This window comes from Pan troglodytes, chromosome 13 (genome assembly GCF_028858775.2).
Source record: "Pan troglodytes isolate AG18354 chromosome 13, NHGRI_mPanTro3-v2.0_pri, whole genome shotgun sequence".
Taxonomy (NCBI): Eukaryota; Metazoa; Chordata; class Mammalia; order Primates; family Hominidae; genus Pan; species Pan troglodytes.
Genome location: NC_072411.2, coordinates 34709119 through 34728094, shown reverse-complemented (window position 1 = coordinate 34728094; position 18976 = coordinate 34709119). Strand labels below are relative to the sequence as shown.

The following is an 18976-nucleotide window of genomic DNA, read 5'->3' as shown; positions in this document are numbered from 1 at the left end:
CCCCGGCACGGCGTTCTCCTAGGCTAGGCGACCAGGGCGGTGTCAATGCACCCTCCAGCGGTGCGCGCAGGCGGGAGAAGGGAGGGCGGCCCGGGCAAGTGAGACAGTTAAGGCAGTGTCCCCACCACACCCCCACCCAGACTGGCCACGCCGAGCTGGTTCTTGACAGAAGGCCTTCGCGGAGGAAGAGGGGGCACAGCTGCACAGGACACCCTACGGAGCCTGCGGTCGTGGAACTTTGCCAGGCGCACGGGAACGAGCGCCCTTCCTGTCAGCCTCCCGGGGCGCCAGGCTCCAGCGGCCCGCAGCGGGACAGCCTCAGTTGTGTGGGCTGGACCCAGTCGCTGGGGTACTGACCAGTCCTGGAAGGCGCAGAGGACGTGGAGTGGGGAGGCTGCGTTCCTACGTGCGAAGGGCCAGCCGGGCACGCAGTCCTCAGACCCTAGTCCGCACCCGGCAGGTCCCCACGGCACCTGCTGCGCCGTCCTCGCCGCTCCCCCAACCTCCCCACCTCAGAAAACTACCAGTTCTCTCCCGTCCCCCGGCGCCCCTTTCCCAGGAACGTGCGGAGGCGGGTGAAGAGGAAGACAGGAAGGGGGTGGGGATGTGAAGCGACCGTCCCAGCCTTCCCCGCCCGCCACCCCCACCCCAACTCGGCAGCCGTCACGTGATGCCTGGAGTGGGAGGTAGGGAGAAAAGGCGAGACTTTTGTGGGTGCTCCGGATCGCCAGTAGTTCCTTCGGTCTCAGCCGCCAACTCCGGAGGCGCGGTGCTCGGCCCGGGAGCGCGAGCGGGAGGAGCAGAGACCCGCAGCCGGGAGCCCGAGCGCGGGCGATGCAGGCTCCGCGAGCGGCACCTGCGGCTCCTCTAAGCTACGACCGTCGTCTCCGCGGCAGCAGCGCGGGCCCCAGCAGCCTCGGCAGCCACAGCCGCTGCAGCCGGGGCAGCCTCCGCTGCTGTCGCCTCCTCTGATGCGCCTGCCCTCTCCCGGCCCCGGGACTCCGGGAGAATGTGGGTCCTAGGCATCGCGGCAACTTTTTGCGGATTGTTCTTGCTTCCAGGTGAGAATTCCCAGAGGCCAGCAGCCTGGGCCAGGTGCGCACAATCCATCTACCCGCCAGCCCTTTTGCCCCCAAGGCGCCCACCTCGGGGCCAGCCCTGCGCTGGGGCTGCCCAGCGGGAGTTGGCGGCCGCGACTGGTGCCCCGGGGCGCGAGGCTGGGAAAGTGTCCAAGTCCCGCGCTGCAGGAGGAGAGCGGGGAGCGGCGGGTTTGCGGGACTCCGGGCTGCAGCTTGTCCGGCTGCACCGTCGGGAGAAGCTGGGCTTGAGAGGAGGGAGGGTCCGAGCGGTGCTGGGTTCTGGGCGAGGGAGAGGGGGCGACATCTCCCGAACCCTGCCAAGTTGTCTGGCGCCTCCGGCACCCCGTGGGAGTGGCGCCGCCGACAGGTGAGCGATGCGCGAGGCAGCCTGCGGCCACGCTGAAGCTGGGTTGCTGCGCTCAGAGTGCGATAGACGTGGGGCTGCGGGAGCGCGGGTAGTTGGGTCTAGACAGGAGCGCGTACACCGAGAACAGCCAGGCTGAAGCGTCCAGAGGCGCAAAGGTCTCGCGTCCTCTCTCCAGTTCGCCTACTGGCTCCTGACTAAGCTCTGCAGAGCTGGAACCCCGACCACCGACCCTAGTCGAACGGTTGTCCTGAAAGCCGGGGCCTGGAAGAAAGGGCTGCGGGGTCGGGGATCCAGGGTGCGCGCGCTCACAAACGCCGTTTCCCACCCTCTGTGGCCATTCGGGTCGCCGCGGGGACGGCCCCGGAGAAGGGCCGCCGACCCGGGCTCGGGGACTTGCGGCGCAGCAGCGCTTGGCGTCTGGCACCTCCACCCTTGTTCCCAGGTGGTCGCTCAGGGATCCTCAGAGCCCTGGCACAGAAACGCTGACTTTAAAAATTAAATAAATAAAAACTGAAAAGACGTCTGCGAATGTAATCACGAATGGTGCCAAAATAGTAATTAAGTAATTTGTAACCAATTAGCAATTAGGCAAATCCTTTGGCTTAGGCTGGAGCTAACGCACGTCTCCAGAGCTACTTCGCTCTTGGCGGTGGTACCGTCCCCACCCTCCCTTCAACTTCTTGGGAAAAGGCCTGGGGTGGTAATGGATGGGCGCTTTGTGTCTAGAGCCGGGGTCCAGGGGTGGCGGGCACTATTCCACTTTCTTCCGTAGGACCCTAGGTACCCGCGCCGCCCCCTGCCGGTTTCAGCCACATCCAGCCCTACCCGGAGACCCAGGAGTGGTCTAAGCCTGCCAGAGGCTGGGAGCCGCCTGGCTCTGAGGCGTGGGATGGTCGTGATTTCCGGGGTGGGCTCTGTGGGGGCCGGATCTGAACCCGACTGCGTCTGTCTCGCAGGCTTTGCGCTGCAAATCCAGTGCTACCAGTGTGAAGAATTCCAGCTGAACAACGACTGCTCCTCCCCCGAGTTCATTGTGAATTGCACGGTGAACGTTCAAGACATGTGTCAGAAAGAAGTGATGGAGCAAAGTGCCGGTAAGAGCCTGGCAGCCCTCCCCCTCGCTCTTAAGCCTGGGCTGTGGGGTGGGAGTGAGGGGGCCATTAAATAACAAGAAAAAGGACTGACTTTGATTTAATGCCCACACACTGGTTATCGCAGATTTAGTTTTACAGTGCTGGGAAAATGAAGAGTTCCAAGTTACTTTAATCTCATTAGAGTTAATTACCAAGGCCTCTCCCCAAGGGTCTTGGGAGGGGAAGTGCATTTAAATTAGTGGCTCTCCTCTTTTTATTTACTCCCTTCACCTCCCTATGCTAAAAGCTGATGGAGGTAGAAAATATATGGCTAACCAGCCCTGGCTTGGGCAACTAGACAGTAGCCTGTGAGCATTGTCAGCCTGAAATATGGAGCTAGTTGAAGTTCCCAGAGGTCAGAGCTTGAAAAATGTGTTTTGTCATAGAGGCACACCATATTTCCTTGAAGAACACTACAGGATCTTTATTTAATTTTAGAACTAATGCATCAACTTCCAGGCACAAATTGCCAAGATCTTTCAAAGGAATGCCTTTCTCAGCCCTACCAGCTTAGCTGCTGGCTGGCTGAGAAGAAGTCCTGAGCATCCTGTGGGGGAAGGGGAGGTCTTGTGGGATAGCCCTCACTCCCTCTAGTTGACCAAGAATCTTCTCGCTGAGGTAGAACTTTCCAACCCTCTCCTCACCCCCTATCCCAGCTGTCTTATCAGAAGTCAAAGTTCCCCAAAGTATATCTGGAACTTTGGGAGAATAGGTAGAGCTCTTACTTCAGTTTCAAGGTCAAAACCATAAACACAGACCTTGCCATTTTAAGGATATTAAAAAGATGGGAAATAGCATAACTTGATGGCTGATAGTGAATGAACCAAAGCCCCCACTTCCTTTAGTTCTGTGAACTGCCTGCAGAGCCCGGTGAAGTGATTAGAACTGTTATCTGATTCCCTTTACCCACTGGCAAATCAATGCAAGGACTCTAGTTTTAAAGCCAACACCTTGGGAAAGTCATTTCTTCTCAGAGAAGGGCCTGGAAATGTCATATTGCTATCCTCATGGTTATTTGGAAAGCAGATGTTAGCTTGACACTCTGCTGTGTTGTGTGTGTGTGTGCAGTTGTAAGGGCTGGTTTGTATAGGTCATTATTTGTTGCACCAAAATCACTCTTCTGGGAAGCCTGAGACATACTGGCTCTCAAGGGTAACTTGTCCCGAGAAATGCAGTAAACATTATTTTGGCACGTGGGATTTGGGCTATTAATGATGCAAACCAAAACAAACTTGGCGATAATTCTTTAGTTAAGATTGATAGGGATAATTTGAACAAATGGGATTTTTTTCTACTTGTGTTTCTTTCCTACGTTTTACCTGAGCAAAGAATTTACTGCCTTTCTACCAGAGGGACTGCTGTGATTTTAGTCAGAATTACTGTTAACACTTTATTGTTACTTTCAAATATTTGCAGCTTTCTTGAGACAGTAGTTTAGAGCCAGACAAAATGAGAATGTACTGTGGACACGTTAAGAACTTCTTCAGAGTCCACAAGGCCACTGCTTACCTGGGTGTCGTATTTTATCACCTGGGATATGGTTAAGAAGGGGATGTAAGCTAAATTTGAGTCAGAAGAGGTCCTTTTTCTGAGACACATTTCTTCTTCTCTAAAAGTGTATCTAAGATGAATACCACACACTCCATTTTCAAAGTGCTGTTTTTCATCTTGCTTCATTCTGTCCTCAAAACCACTCTGTAAAAGAAGCAGAGCAGGCATTTTAACTTCCATTTTATCCACAGAAACTTCAGCACAGACTTCAAGTGCCTGGCCTAAGGTTGCTCGTTTTCTATAAGCTCAGACAAGGTAGGTACCTTGTCTCCAAACCAGGCCCCTCTGGCCACAGGTCACAGCCCAACAGGTAGAGACAGAATCAAGTAATAAGGCAGTTTCAATTGTGAAGTTTGACAAACAGAAGCAGTTGATGAACTCAAAGGAAAAGATTATGAAGGGAAGGATGCTAGGTCGGGGTGTGTGCACATGGAAGCAAGGCGTTCTAAGCCTAAACTCCACAGAAACAAGCCAAACGGATCTGTTTCTGCATCAAAAGAGCAATGTCCAGGGGGGCCTTATACCTCCAAGGCACTTCCATTTTTATGTCCATGTACTTATTAGGGACCAATTTAATTTTTTGCCAACGAGGATAGAGAGCAAACCTAAAACGTTAAGTGAACACAGTTGTAGTGTAATCATCATAGTAACAAGAGCTAACTGTTGTTGAGCGCCCGAGGCATCTGACTCTTTTCTGTGGGTTGTACATATAGAATCTCGTGAAATCTGGTGGTCCTCTTTCAGGATCTTGTTTCCTCATGCCACAGCCAGTCAGCATGTAATTCTATTACATGGTCAACATCTCCTCTCCAGAGAAGGTAATGCCTGTTAAATGATGCTATTAAGAATTGAAGTCAGAATTTCTTTCAAGTTTGATCAATAACATATGTTGTCCTGATAATCTCAGCATACTAGAGCTGAAAGAGCCCAGTGACTCCTAGTTAAAGATGCATGTTGGAATCTTGCTGGGAGTTTTGTTCAACTCCACATGCCTGGGTCTCTGCTTAAAGAAGCCCATTTCATAGATCTGTGGTATATCTGGCCATGGGTCTTTTATAAACTTCCCAATGATTCTGGGGTGACCCAAGTTGAGAACTGATCTGGACAAAACTTTTTGTGTTACAGAGGAAGAAAGCAAGGTCCAGGAAAATTAGATGCTTGGTCCAAGTTCACCAGCCAACTGTTACTAAGAGGCGCTTGAAGCCTGCTTCTCAGGCCAACACCTTTGCTGTAATACCACACAGCCAGCATGTAGTAAAATATCCTGCCAGGTCTTCCTGAAAAGATAGTCCAGGCAAAGTTCAAAGAGCTTAGGCCATTTTTCATATCCACCAAGTTCACCTAACAGTCCAGGTAGACAGGCCATGAAGTGGATGTCAAAAGAATCTGAGAACCAACCAGTGAGATTTTTAAGTTTGAGTGCTATGTGGACTGGCATTTTTTCATAGATGTGGAAAAACCAGGGCTTTAAATCGACTAAGAAAATTTAATGAACTAAGCCAGTCTGACATTAAGCAGTAACGAAAGGTGTTCTCTTTCCAAAAAATACCAGCCATGCAATATGCATAGGCCTTCAGTTTTCTGGACTAAGTCTGTAAACTCAGCTCTTAAAAATTTTGAGGCAGGTACATTTAATTTTCCATTGGGAAGTACGTTTGAAATTAACCTTTACCTGTTCCCCAGAGTGACATTCCTATTAGGTGCTGAGATTATTATCCACCACTCTTGTTCCCTTTGGTCATTTCTGGAATAATAAGGTACTGGCTGTGGGGAAGGGAAGGTTCATTTCAACTTCTTTCATTGTCCTTACTAATTGATATTTAAATATTTGCGTAATGAATGACTTGTTCTCACTAACTCTGCACTTAATGAGTTGGTGTCTATTTACTAGCACCCTTGATAATGACACTTCTTTTGCTCTTGCTTGTCATTGCACTCTGCAAAATATTTCAAATATTGATTTTCATTTCAGAATAGAAGCCCCCTCCAGTATGAATTTTTAAACCAGGGAATAAAGAATGTGAATTTGCATTTGTTTGACAGTGCAATCTTGTAATTAGAGTTTTTCCTCTTGACTAGATACAGTGAAAGGGGCATAATTTAATTTTTATAGACTAGCCAATTTCTGCCCTTAGTAAAATATAGCTCTGTCAGTGAGCAAAATGTTACAGGTTCTCCTAAACCTTATTTAAAAGTTAAATGCAGTATATTGAGAGAAAGTTCACGGTCTGAATCAGTAACCTAATCGATCTCTTCACCCATCCTTTGCAACATGCATTAATCTATTTGTCTGTTTTGCAATACAAGAGTTACTGATTTATATGCCATGTTGCATCTACATTATGACTGTGTAAGTAATGGCTATTTTCCTTTTGGATTAGTTAGTTGCTCATTAAGTTGGGCAGGGATGGCTTCATATCTTGGATAGTTTAGTTTTACACCTTATTTTCTCATGAGCTAACTAAGGGATAGCAACAGAGGACTAGATGTCCCAAAAATGCTTGGTCATCCACTCTTAGTAGAAAGAAGTGGAAAATTAACCACAGCCTGTGTTTTCTTAAGTCTATGTCTGCTTAATTTCCCCGAGATCTAAAATAATAGGCTCTAGTTTGGCCTTGGGATGGGCTTGGCAGGAATGAGGCCCAGTGCTGCTAATCATAGTCCCTTTATTCCTGTATTCCTGTCATAGTCCCTGTATTCCTGTATTCTTCTGAGTGCATGCACTCAAGCTCAAATGCCTGTGCACACACATATGCGCATGCACACACACAGTCATATATTTGTGTGTGTGGATATACTTTTCCATTTTTGCCTGTATATATATTTGCATATACCCACATATGCAATGCTTGTAAGAAAAATGAAAATATTGAGTTAACCTTTACAGATACTGAGATCACAAATTCCTTAATCCATGCTATGTTGTAGGCATGAAGAACATTTTCTAAGATTTTTTTATTTTATTTTTGCAGAACAACTTTGTTAGAAGTAGCAGGGGTCTCCGCTAATCTTCCAGCGTCCTCCATTTGTCCCTGTCTCTCCTCCTCCTACCAGGCCTCTCCTGTTAGCTCTCTTTTAGACACCCCATCTGCAGTCCTTAATTTCTCACTGTTAACCCCATTTTGAATCAATCAGATGGGCTATGGAATATGCTCTATGAATAAAGTGCAAAACAAAAACAAAGTTCCACATTCTATCTTTGGCAAAGGAGACTTCAACAGCTTAAAAAACTTTAAAATGAAGCTGGGCACGGCGGCTCATACCTGTAATCCCAGCACTGGGAAGCTTGAGGTGGGTGGATCACCTGAGGTCAGGAGTTCGAGACCATCCTGGCCAACATGGTGAAACCTATCTCTACTAAAAACACAAAAAATTAGCTGGGCGTGGTGGCACATGCCTGTAATCCCAGCTACTCAGGAGGCTGAGATGTGAGAATTGCTTGAACCCGGGAGGTGGAGGTTGTAATGAGCTGAGATTACTCCACTGCACTCCAGCCTGGGCAACAGAGTGAGACTCTGTCTCAAAAACAAAACGAAACAAAAAAACCTTTAAAACATATTTGGATATCAAAAAATATATCTTCATATATTAAAACCAGCTCCGCTAAAAGGGTTTCCATATCAACTTCAATGAAGTTAGGAATTACACAGGAAGGGATTCTATTCCGTGAATGTTCACATCCCTACCTCCTTTCCTTTCCAGACACTAAAAGAACAAACACCTTGCTCTTCGAGGTGAGACATTTTGCCAAGCAGTTGACCACTTAGTTCTCAAGAAGCAACTATCTCTTTCATGTGCCTTCTGAGGAAGTATTCAGAGGGGGAATATCAAATGTCTTTCCCTTGGACTCTCCCAGTGAGTGAAGTATTTGTTTATGTTAACTTTCCAGCTGAACAAGCAGCTGGTGCTGACCTCCCATCTCCATAGATGAAACATTTGAAGATTGATCCAGCTCTCCCATAACGCTAATTCCTCCCACTATGATTGCATGAAAGCTGCTGTCATTGATGGTTTTCCTAATGAGTTTAAACAGAGAGGCTTCAAAGCTGGGGCATTTTTCCCAAGTGAAAATGAAACGAAGTATGAAAACAAAACATACCATTTTCTTTGAACTTTGAAAAGGAAATCTGCCTCCCTTACATACTCCTGAAACAAAAATTCTGAATCTACAGCCTTTGAGAGAGACAGTGTACCCGTGCCCGCCCTCCCTCTCTCCCGCCCGCCCTCCCTACCTTCCTTCCTTCCTTCCTAATTGATCAACTTAGGTTCTAATGTCCAAACTAAGCAAAGGTTTATTAGCACACTGTGCAAAAGGACTCAACACTTCAACCCCTATTTTTTACTTGTCCAGTAGAAAGTGTATTGGCTCCCTTAGGGGAGAGAACCCCTATGTTCTAGGTTCTTCACATTTGGTAACTTGAAAGAGTTTACTTAATATCCCAGGGGCTTAGCCTCCCCCCTTGTAAAATGTAGAAACAGGCTGACTGTTTTCTTATGAGATACAGCAAGAGAATGAGAAATGCGGTCAGTATAACCATCTTCAAGGAACCAGTGCTAGACATGGAAACCTGTCTTGATGCTCACCAGGAGTTGCCCCATTCACTATCCATACCTGCTTCTGAAGGGTGGCCCAGATATTATAGTACAAGTTACTTTGTACACTGTTTCTATATTTCTCAGAATGAGGGAGTCCTTGAATTCAGCCTTTAGTTCCTAACAGTAGTATCCTCATAGTTAATTTAGAAGGTTCACAAAGAGATAATATCCCCACTTGATAGTTGGTGAATCTAAGACACAGAAAAGTCAAGATCACACAGCCAGTGGGACAGGAATTCAAGTACCTTTCACTTCTCCAGATTTTTTTTTTCCCCCGCTATGGTGCCATTTTCTATGTTTTCCCGCTTTTTTTGTATTTTTAACAACAATTATATTGAAATATAATTCACCCTTTAAAGGATGCAATTATGTGGTTTTTCGTTTATTCATAGAGAAGTGTAACTATCACCACCAGTTCAAGAACATTTCGTCACCCCAAAAGAAACTTTATTTTATTAGCAGTCACCCCTCATTTTCCCCTTTTCCCAGCCCCTGGGAACCACTAATCTGCTTTCTGCTTCTATGGATTTGCCTATGCTGGACATTTCCTGTAAGTGAAATCTCATACTGTGTGGCCTTTTGTGGCTGGCTGCTTTTGCTTAGGATCATGTTTTATGGCTCATCCATACCACTTCCACTTTTGTTTTGTTTTGTTTTTTATTCCATAGGTAGATGTGTCCTTCCTCTTGCTGGGGCAGATATCTAAAAAGAAAGCTCAGGTTTAGCAGATCCCTACCTTATGGAATGGGATAGAATGAGATGGAATGGGATGCAGCATGGCTGTGAATCTTAGAACTCCACTGGCCAATTAGCCAATTTGCTGAATTAAAGTAACAACATGTGCCAAGAGCAAGCCATTCCAGTGAGTTTTTGGCAAAGGAATTGGTGTTCATCAAACATCTGCTTGGTGCCATGTACTGGACTGTCCATTTTTGCCCATCTATTATATAATTCATCTGTTTTCCCTTGAGATCTTGAATTAGTTTCTTTTAAACACAGGAATCCTCAGGCACATGGATGGGCTATTCCTGAGGCCCCTGTTGGTGGTCCCAGATGCCCAGCTCCACATCTGGCCTCACTCTTAGGCCACTGTCCTCAAGAATCCCACACCTCTAAGGCTAGAAGAGACCCTAATCTCTCTGGTCCACACTTTCACTTTACAGAGGAGTACACTGTGGTGCAGAAAGGAGTTTTCTTTCCTGGGGGGCTTAAGCATCTTGATAAGTCCATTTCTCTCTCTTCCCTTGAGAAAGCTTGAGGGTAAAGCAGGTTGAGAGAGGTTGTGGAGAAAGGTTTTGGTTAAAGAGATCAGATGCTGGCATGATTTGGTCATCTACAATGAATACCATGTCCATGCACAAGCCTAGCTTTTGTCCCCCAAACCAAATCATTTGATTACAGCCTTTGTATAGGCAGAACTCCTTACTCATTTAACTGTGAGACATATCTTTTCTTCTCTGTTAATTTTTTCTAGAAGACTAAGCTGGATTCTCCCTTGCTTTGTAGTTTTCATGGTGGTAGAAGTGACTATGTTTCAGGGAGCTGGAGCAAAGTTGCTGGTAGAAGACAATGTGTTTCCTACCCTGGGAACACCAAAAGAGGCCATACCTGTAATGCAGGATTTTCAATCATACCTGGAATGAATCAGCCAGCAAATAAAAGAACTATGAGATGTGCCATTAATTCTTTCTAGAATTTGACTTGTGGCTACATCATGATTCTGAAACTCTTTTCACAGGCCAGAGCTGTAGGGTATGTTCTCTTATTAGTAAATTGCTTCCAGTCTTCTGATTGCTTCCAACACTACAAAGCAAAGCAGGAGATGGACTGAATTAAGTGTTTTAGATAAGGTGAAACCATAGAGAGTTCGTAATAAATTGCTTTCTTAGGATGTGTTTAAATAGAATAGAGCAGCGATGGCTCAAGCTATTGATTTCAAGGGGTTTATGACTTTGCAAACCATGAGCAGGATCAGATGCAAACGTGATAAAATTGTATTATTTTAAGGAAGTTGTGATACTCGGTCCAGTGCATTTCATTTCTCACTGGACATGGACAATAGCTTTTTATGTTTTTCTATTTCTTGGACTTCTTCGTGAGCGCAGTGGAATGACTGGGGACAGTGCTGGAGGCGGGCGGCGCCAGGCACGTGGCTCTCAGCCTGCAGTGGTCCATGCATACTGCACACGGGTTGAATATGAATGTGCAGAGCAGTTTGCGATGCCCTCCACGGAGGCATCTTCAAAGAGCATCAGCAGAAGCAGGTGTATTAAGTGATGCTGGGCAAGGGGGTTTATGCACTGTTCTATTACTTATGCAAAATGTAGCAAACCACTTGGGTCTCCAGTAACTTCAAAGAACCTGTTCAGAAATAGCTAGAGCCTAGCGGGTTGACTAGTCTGCCACCCAGTGAAGACATCCAAAGTGGGAGTGCAAAGGGGTCTCAGCTCCAAAGCCAGCTCAAGATTCTCTCAAGAGTGTCTGTGCCTTCAAAGGGAAAGGCAGCCAATAGGCCGGAGCCACACCTGGAGGCTGATGAGTTAACATTCTCTGAGAGGCAGGACAACTTTCCACTCAGCCTGTCACTGACTGTTGCAAGGGAAAGAGGGATAAAGCAAGTCAGGAGACATTCTGCATAAGAGTGAGTTAAGGTCCAGAAACAATTTCATCTTTGTTCAGTGTTCTCCAGCCAGCAGCTCAGTTTGCCTGGCATCACATCCTCTCAGTATTTTAGAGTGTATTTTCCTAATCAAATTGAACTACAGCTTCATTCACGGCTTTCATTTCTATATACAAGATCCTGAAAGGATGCTGTTGGCTCTCTCTCATGCACACTCTCTCATGCTCTCTCTCTTTTTCTCTCTCTACCTCACCTTCCCTCTATCTTACACAGACACACACACTCACTGGTATGGAGACACGCAATAACTATTTGCTGACTGCGTATATTGAAGAAATCAAGTTTCAAGCTAAAACAGATAGATTTATCACCATTTCAAAATATTATAGCAGAGATGAAGGAGCTTAAATGTTTAGCATAAGAAGAAAAATAGAATAAAGACAAGTTGAATATACCTTTTACTTTTTAGTTAAACTAGAAATAGCTGACTTATGCCTGTTAGTGATAGTTGTAATTTAAGGAACCACTCTGAAATGTAATCCACCCCTGGTTTTATAGTTCTTTTTGTCAGCTTGCTTTTAAGGCTGACCTGGCTTTGCTTTGAATAGGAGTGTTTTCAAGAAATACACACACACACACACACCTCTACAACACCAGCTTACATGGTGGTTGAGGAAGCTGGGGTCCAGGTTACCGCTGGCCAGTCCTCAGCTGGAACTCTGCTACCTTGGAATTCAGCCTTGGTCATCAGCTCCCTTGGGAAGAAAGAAAATCCCCCCACATGGTTTTATGCCCCCTAGTCCTCACCCACACAGAAGATGCAAGTTACAAATACACACAGCTATGTTCCACAAGACACAGGCAGTTAGACTTTCAGCTGAGGGATGTACTTCTAAACCATTCAGTTTGGGCAAATTAAACCACAAAGGGAAGCAAACAAACTTTGTTTTTACTTTCCTGCTGTCTGCTTTGCCCTTACACTCTTTCACTGGGCTCTAAGAATTCAACTAATTGCTTGTATTCTTGCCCCCTTTGTTGAATATCATTAATATCACTGTCATGATATTGACAAAACCTGGCATCATCCTCAGGTGGAAGGCCAATGCAGCTATGGTTGCAACAGCTCCTAGGCATCAGGCAGCATTTTCCATCCCTTCATTAGTCTCTGGGGCAACACTTCCTAACAGAATTTACCAGCCGTTACTGCTGCCCCCGTCCTTTCTGTTCTTGCCTCCACCCTAGACCTTGCTTCCTGTATCACATAAGAATGTTTTTGGCTGCAAGTAGTAGGGACATAAACCATAAAGACATTTCTTGTTTATGTAACAAGATAGTTTACATAGGTGATCTTGGGGTTGCTCCTACAGCCCAGTGATGTCATCAAAAACTCAAAATTTCTCCATTTTTCTTCTTACTTCCCTAAGCATGTTGGCTTTTTGTCCTCAGGTTTCTTGCCTCTTGATCACAAGATGATCACTGTATTCAGGTTCAAGGGAAGGGATGGCACCAAAGAGCTTGTGTCTTAAGCTTTGCCTTTTAATGAGAACGCAAAAGTGTTTCCAAAGTCCCCCCAGAAATTCTCTTTACATTTCATGGGTCAGATCACTGTCCCATGGCCGCTAGTAGCTGTAAGGGTAGTGACTGAGTGGCCAACTGTGATTGTCTGCCAAATCAGCTTTTGAGAAGTCCATGCACAAGATTAGAAAAATTCAACAAAGTACCTCCAGGGACCCCTGGAAAAAGGACAGGGATAATTTTTCTTTCCTGAAAATCACCATTATTTTACCTCAATTGAACGCTGAAATGTATAGTCAAAGGACCTTCATCCTGGATCACTGTCACCCTTTGGAAGAAAAGAAACACATATACTAACAAATGTCCTGAACTTTAACACAAGATGTACATGACATTCTAGAATTCTAGTTCATTGAATGCTGAGATACAAAACTATAACTAAATTTTAGTGTGAGGACATCATGTTCATGGTGACAAATATAAGGGTGCTTTGGGTTAAGTGCTTAGATGTTCTCAGTTCATTCCATCTGGAAGTCGTTATGCCACCAAGGACTCTCTCTTCCCTACATTTGGGTGAATTTGTATGCAAGAAACTGATTAAGAATCTTTAGGCCCCACTGTGTTAATCTTACCATTTGAGAACAATAATCAGAAGGACATCAAGGTTAGAAATGCAACAGCACAGCTTCATAAATCATTGAGGGGGCACTGTTAATACTGAGATAATAAGTCATAAATATCTGTTCCCTCAATCCCCCATGGCAAACTGGAGAACAAAGACACCAGCTAAGGGAAAGCAAGTGACTGCGCAGAAACCTTCCTCCCTCAGAAAGTTATAAATGAGCAAAGAAATCCAAGTCTAATGCAAGACTAAAGTAAAACCAACAATTGGTATCATACATTGTGGGTTGGTTGGTTGCTTGCTATAATTAAGTTGACATCAGTGGTTAACAGCCTTGAAAATTAAACTCACCAAAAATCTTTGAAAAGGGTAATCAAAGTCCTCTGAATAATGAACTTAATGCATCCCTGTTACAAGGAAAACAAATGTGTTCTTGGGTTATCTTGTTTCATGTCTATTTCATTGTGGATGTGGCTGTTGTTTTCAGAAACACATTTATTTTTACCCTTAGGGATCATTGCAGCCCCTTAATATTATTCTCAATTTTCAGTTCTACCAGCTAGGCCAAGATGGGCTCAACATCAGTATGAATATGCAGTGTGGAACTTGGCACTTCCTTTCTTTTTCTCTTTTTAAAATGAGTTGTTAGCATTCTTGTTGGGTTCCTGTGGCCATCTGCAACTCAAATGGAGGGGGCTTTTTTGGCCTTTAAAATATTCACATTCATGGCAAAGCAAAAGTACTTAAGAGCCAGAGCACAAAATTCTCCAGAAAAGAACTACCTTCTGGATCTTCTCTCTTTATTCCTGATAAACGGTGCTCATCGTGGCGGCAATGAGGCAAATGTATAGATAAGCCTCTACTTTCCAAGTCATTTTCATTAGAATGCAGAGAATGTCAAAATTCCTCACACAGTGTTCTTTCAGACAAAAAAAAATACTTGGATGCAGATCGAAGATCTTTTTTCTTGCAGTTTCTTTGAGCTCAGTGAAAATGCTTGTAGTTCATTCCAATTACCCGTTCCCCAAGCATTTTTCTTTGAGGAACTGTTCCTAGTCCTGCATAGAATATTTATTGTGATGTAATCGTAACTATGGTGTAGTAAGTGTTGGTTATTTTTCCAGTAGGGAAGTCTCACTCCCAAACAGGCATTCACACAAGTAGCAGTTTGCTGGAAAAGTTCGTCTTTAAAGCTACATTGCATAACATGGGTAAAAAGTAATGGACTATTAAAGGCTCTGTTTAGAAATTTCTGTCTTTGTACAGCAAAAAAGAGCTGAGGCAAAGGAAACTATTGGAAAAGATAGATGCATAATGGTCCACAGAAAAGAACTCAGTCTCCATGCCTCTGTTTTTAAGACCACTGGGGCAGAGGTTAAAGTGAAAAAACTGGAAAAATAATTCATTTTAAAAGCATACTTGTAGCACGTCGTTTGTAATAGAATTGTAGCTTCAAACTCTCTGAGATTGCCGGAAGTTGTATGTATATCCGTAGGGGAGTGGAGGGGGGTGACAGATCTTCTTTTGGTCTCAATACAACCAAGAGGCTTAATACTTCTAGCAGAAAAAAATGTTAAATGATGACCGTTTATGATCCTCAAGGTCCAGGGACTATTTGTAGGAGAAGATTAGTTTAGAAAATGCTTCTCGGCCAGGTGCGTTGGCTCACGCCTGTAATCCCAGCACTTTGGGAGGCTGAGGTGGGCGGATCACGAGGTCAGGAGATCGAGACCATCCTGGCTAACACGATGAAACCCCATCTCTACTAAAAACACAAAAAAATAGCCAGGCATGGTGGCAGGCACCTGTAGTCCCAGCTACTTGGGAGGCTGAGGCAGGAGAATGGCGTGAACCCAGGAGGCAGAGGTTGCAGTGAGCCCAGATGGCGCCACTGCAACTCCAGCCTGGGCGACAGCCTGGGAGACTCCGTCTCAAAAAAAAAAAAAAAAAAAAAATGCTTCTCAACCCCCCAGAGAATCATGGCTTTAGAATTAAATTCCAGGACACTGTGCAAACTGGGACAAATGGCACCTACTGGGGTCTAATGAGTGTCCAATGGTTATCAACCTTCTTTCTCATCCAGATTCTAAGGAAATTATGAAATAAAACAAGGAACGAGGCAGATGAGGCCTGAAATATCACCATTGCTACTGAGAAAGTCTAAGTTGGAGGGAATAACTTGGGGATGGGGGTCAAATGAGCTTTCAAATTGGCATCTCCAAACTGGCTGGTTGACCCAGTCATAGACAAGACCAGATATGGGAAGTTTCTTGCCCTGAGAAGCAGGGCAGAATACCTGTTTGCTATGAGTCACTCAATTTCAAGAAGGAACAGGAAAGGGATAAGCAGCGTGTGCCCAGTCTGTTCTTTCCAAATTTACCAATCAGACACATCACTCCACCTCCCTTAGGGCAGAGAGAATTAAAAAGGGAGAGAGAGGCCGGGCTGCATGGCTCATGCCTGTAATCCCAGCACTTTGGGATCACGAGGTCAGGAGATGGAGACCATCGTGGCTAACATGGTGAAACCCCGTCTCTACTAAAAATACAAAAAATTAACCGGGTATGGTGGCAGGCGCCTGTAGTCCCAGCTACTTGGGAGGCTGAGGCAGGAGAATCACTTGAACTTGGTAGGTGTAGGTTGCAGTGAGCCGAGATTGCGCCACTGCACTCCAGCCTGGGTGACAAAGCAACGCTCTGTCTAATAAATAAATAAATAAATAAATAGGAAAGAGGCCAGGAGTCACACTAATTGACTCCTTGTTTCCTTTTACATGGATGGATGTTGAGACTGAAGAAAAAACATTCCTTCAGTAATGTTCTCTTCCCATCACAATGAAAACCAGTCATTTCAGGAGCCTCCAAGCCCTTTGAGGCAAGAGTTAAGCAGTTAATAGCACAGATGGTTGGGGCTACATCTGTCACCTACACACAGACTATGCACTCACCCTATTACTCAGCATGAGAGTGGTCAAGCGTATTTCACTGCATTTGTTGGGGGTACGTGTAGCACAGAAAGAACATGGAGATTTTTCCCACATTCATACCAATTTTTTTTTTTTTTTTTTTTTTTTTGAGACAGGGTCTCACTCTGTTACGAGGCTGGAGTGCAGTGGAACAATTTCAGCACACTGCAACCTCTGCCTCCCAGGCTCAAATGATCATCCCACCTAAGCCTCCGGAGTAGCTGGGACCACAGGCAAGCGCCAACACGCCCAGCTGATACCAATGTCTTTTAAAAAATGTTGTACGTGGAAATAAATTGAGACTTATAGAAAAGCTGCAAAAATAGTGCAGTTTCTACATATCCTTCCCCCGTCTTTGGCCAGTGTTAACAATCTACATAACCGCAGTACGATGATCAAGGCTAGGAAATTAACATTGGCACAGTACTGTTAATGAAACCATGCTTTGTTTTGAGATTCCCACAGTTTTGCCTTTTTCTGTTCCAAGATCCTATCCAGGATCCCACGTTGCATTTGATTGTCATGTCTCCTTCTCCTCTAACCTCTGACAATGCATCATTCTTTCCATGTCTTTTGTGATGTTGACACTTTTGAAGAGGACTGGTCCAGATTTTTGTACACTGTCCCTCAGTTTGGGATTGTCTGCTGTTTTCTCATGAACAGATAGAGGTTTTGCATTTTTGACAAGAATCCTCAGAAGAGATGCACCCTTCTCAGTGCACTGTAGCAAGGGGCGCATGCCGTCAATGTCTTACTGGTGATGTTAACTTTGATCGCTTTTGATTCAGATAGTATCTGCTGGGTTTTTCCACTGTAAAGTTACTATTTTTTCCATTGTAATTAATAAATAACTTGAGGGAGATACTTAGAAACTATATAAATACACAGTTTCTCCTCCAACTTTGGCCAATAATTTCAGTGTCTTTTGGTGGATCTCTCCCACATCATTTGTTACCATGGTGTTCTAATCTTAATTTCTATTTCCCTCATTCCTTCTGCATTTATTAACTGGAATCCTTCTGTAAGAAAAACCTGTCTCTTCTGCACATATTTATTTACTCATTTATCTATGTCAGCATGAACTCATGGGTATTTACCTGATTGGATGGGGTTATAATCCAATACTATCATTATTTATTTTGTTGCTCAAATTGCTCCAGCTCTGTCCATTGGGAAGTTGGAAAGTCCAACCAAAACTCCAGCTTTGTCCACTGGGTCATTGGTCCAGAAAGGCAAACTGAGGCTTACAGAAGTGAAGTGTATTATCTAAGGAAGTGGCTCAGGGAGAATTCCAGTCTAGGTCTGTTAGACTCCAGGGTTCATGTTCTTTCCTCAGGGTAAGGAATTATTTCAGAATTAGAATGAAGTATGGACATGAGCTTCTTTAGTTTCCTCTATCCCATTAAGTAGATGAGGATCTACTTAATGATAAGGCCATTAAAGGAGAGGATCATGGCTTCTGGAAACTCCAGAGCTTGGTGAAAGAAGTTCATAGAAAACACTGATCTTCAAGCACATTTCTTTACATTCCAACATTGTCAGTCATTCTTCTCAGGTCATCTTCATGGTGAAGCTATTAACAATTTCAGTTCATTATTGAAACTTCCATTGCTTACTTTATGACCAAATATCATATGGATTTGCCAACTATGAATGGAATTTTTGAGCCTAAAGTGGTTATTTCAACAGGTCAAGAAATAATATATCAAAGGAAGAACTTAGTAAGTGACATGGCCATTTCAATTCCCAGATTATCTCTTTGGCAATGAACATTTATTTGAAAATGGTATTTCTAAAAGAAACAAAATCAGTGACATTTTTCTTCTCATTGTCAAGTATTATGTTTTTAGGAAGATGTATAAAACCATAACATTTCTGAAACTACAACTAGAAAATTATGATTAAGTCCAGGGAGGGAAAAAGTTACCATGTCAACATTTATCCTGTGCACCAAAAGGCTCCTCTGCTTCTTGAAAGCAGAAAATAAGAGAACGATGGAGTCCAAGCAACACTCCAGATCTACCATGGTTAAAATGAGGACATAACAGGAAATAAGACCTGCTGAAACTTTCATTTTAGAGGAGTCCTTGTTTATAAATACAAGGTGGCTCTGGTTTATGTTGGAGACACTCCTAAAGGCAGCCACGCTGACACAGAACCTCAGTGCGTTGGGGAGAGGGGGTCCTGTGCTGGTTTCCCTGCAGGGTTTTGGCTTCAAATAGAACAGGACTTAAAACGCCTAAATGCTAGTTTTACTCAGCAGGCCTGTATCCCCCCCACACTGGAAACAGCCCTCAGGTAGTGGCTCCAGCTTTGCAGCTTTTCCTATGTTCTCCTGTTTTTCCGTCAAACTGAGCTGTGTCCCCTGCTAGAATGTAGCCCCTCTCTCCATTACTGTGGATTCCAAGCCAATTGCAGGGTTTGGGTCTGCTATGAAGGGCAGGCTTTCTGTAGAGACAGTTCAGGTTTTTGTTTGTTTGTTTGTTTGTTTTTTGAGACGGAGTCTTGCTCTGTTGCCCAGGTTGGAA

The 18976-nt window shown here is 44.7% G+C and overlaps 1 protein-coding gene and 1 long non-coding RNA gene across 4 annotated transcripts in view; one reads left to right on the top strand and one right to left on the bottom strand.

Moving 5' to 3' along the window:
- The first annotated feature begins 403 nt into the window (after nt 1-403).
- The window catches only part of LYPD1 (LY6/PLAUR domain containing 1), a 30527-nt gene continuing 11954 nt past the window's right edge, over nt 404-18976 (top strand). The window contains exons 1-3 of one of the 2 annotated variants that reach the window (XM_009443343.5): nt 828-895; nt 1023-1061; nt 2403-2540. In XM_009443343.5, coding sequence (XP_009441618.1) covers nt 835-895; nt 1023-1061; nt 2403-2540 — 238 coding nt within the window. In that variant the 5' untranslated portion in view covers nt 828-834. Of the gene's footprint in view, nt 1062-2402; nt 2541-18976 lie in introns of both variants that reach the window. The other variant, XM_016949721.4, reaches the window with a different exon arrangement.
- LOC107973774 (uncharacterized) lies at nt 3944-14657 on the bottom strand. 2 transcript variants are annotated; one of them, XR_001716205.2, is made up of 5 exons: nt 13835-14657; nt 13133-13189; nt 12009-12101; nt 10361-10529; nt 3944-4274 (listed from the first exon to the last, which is right to left on the bottom strand). It is a non-coding gene; the product is annotated as an uncharacterized LOC107973774 (long non-coding RNA). The 2 variants fall into 2 exon arrangements; XR_001716204.2 differs by having other exon boundaries at nt 14266-14657.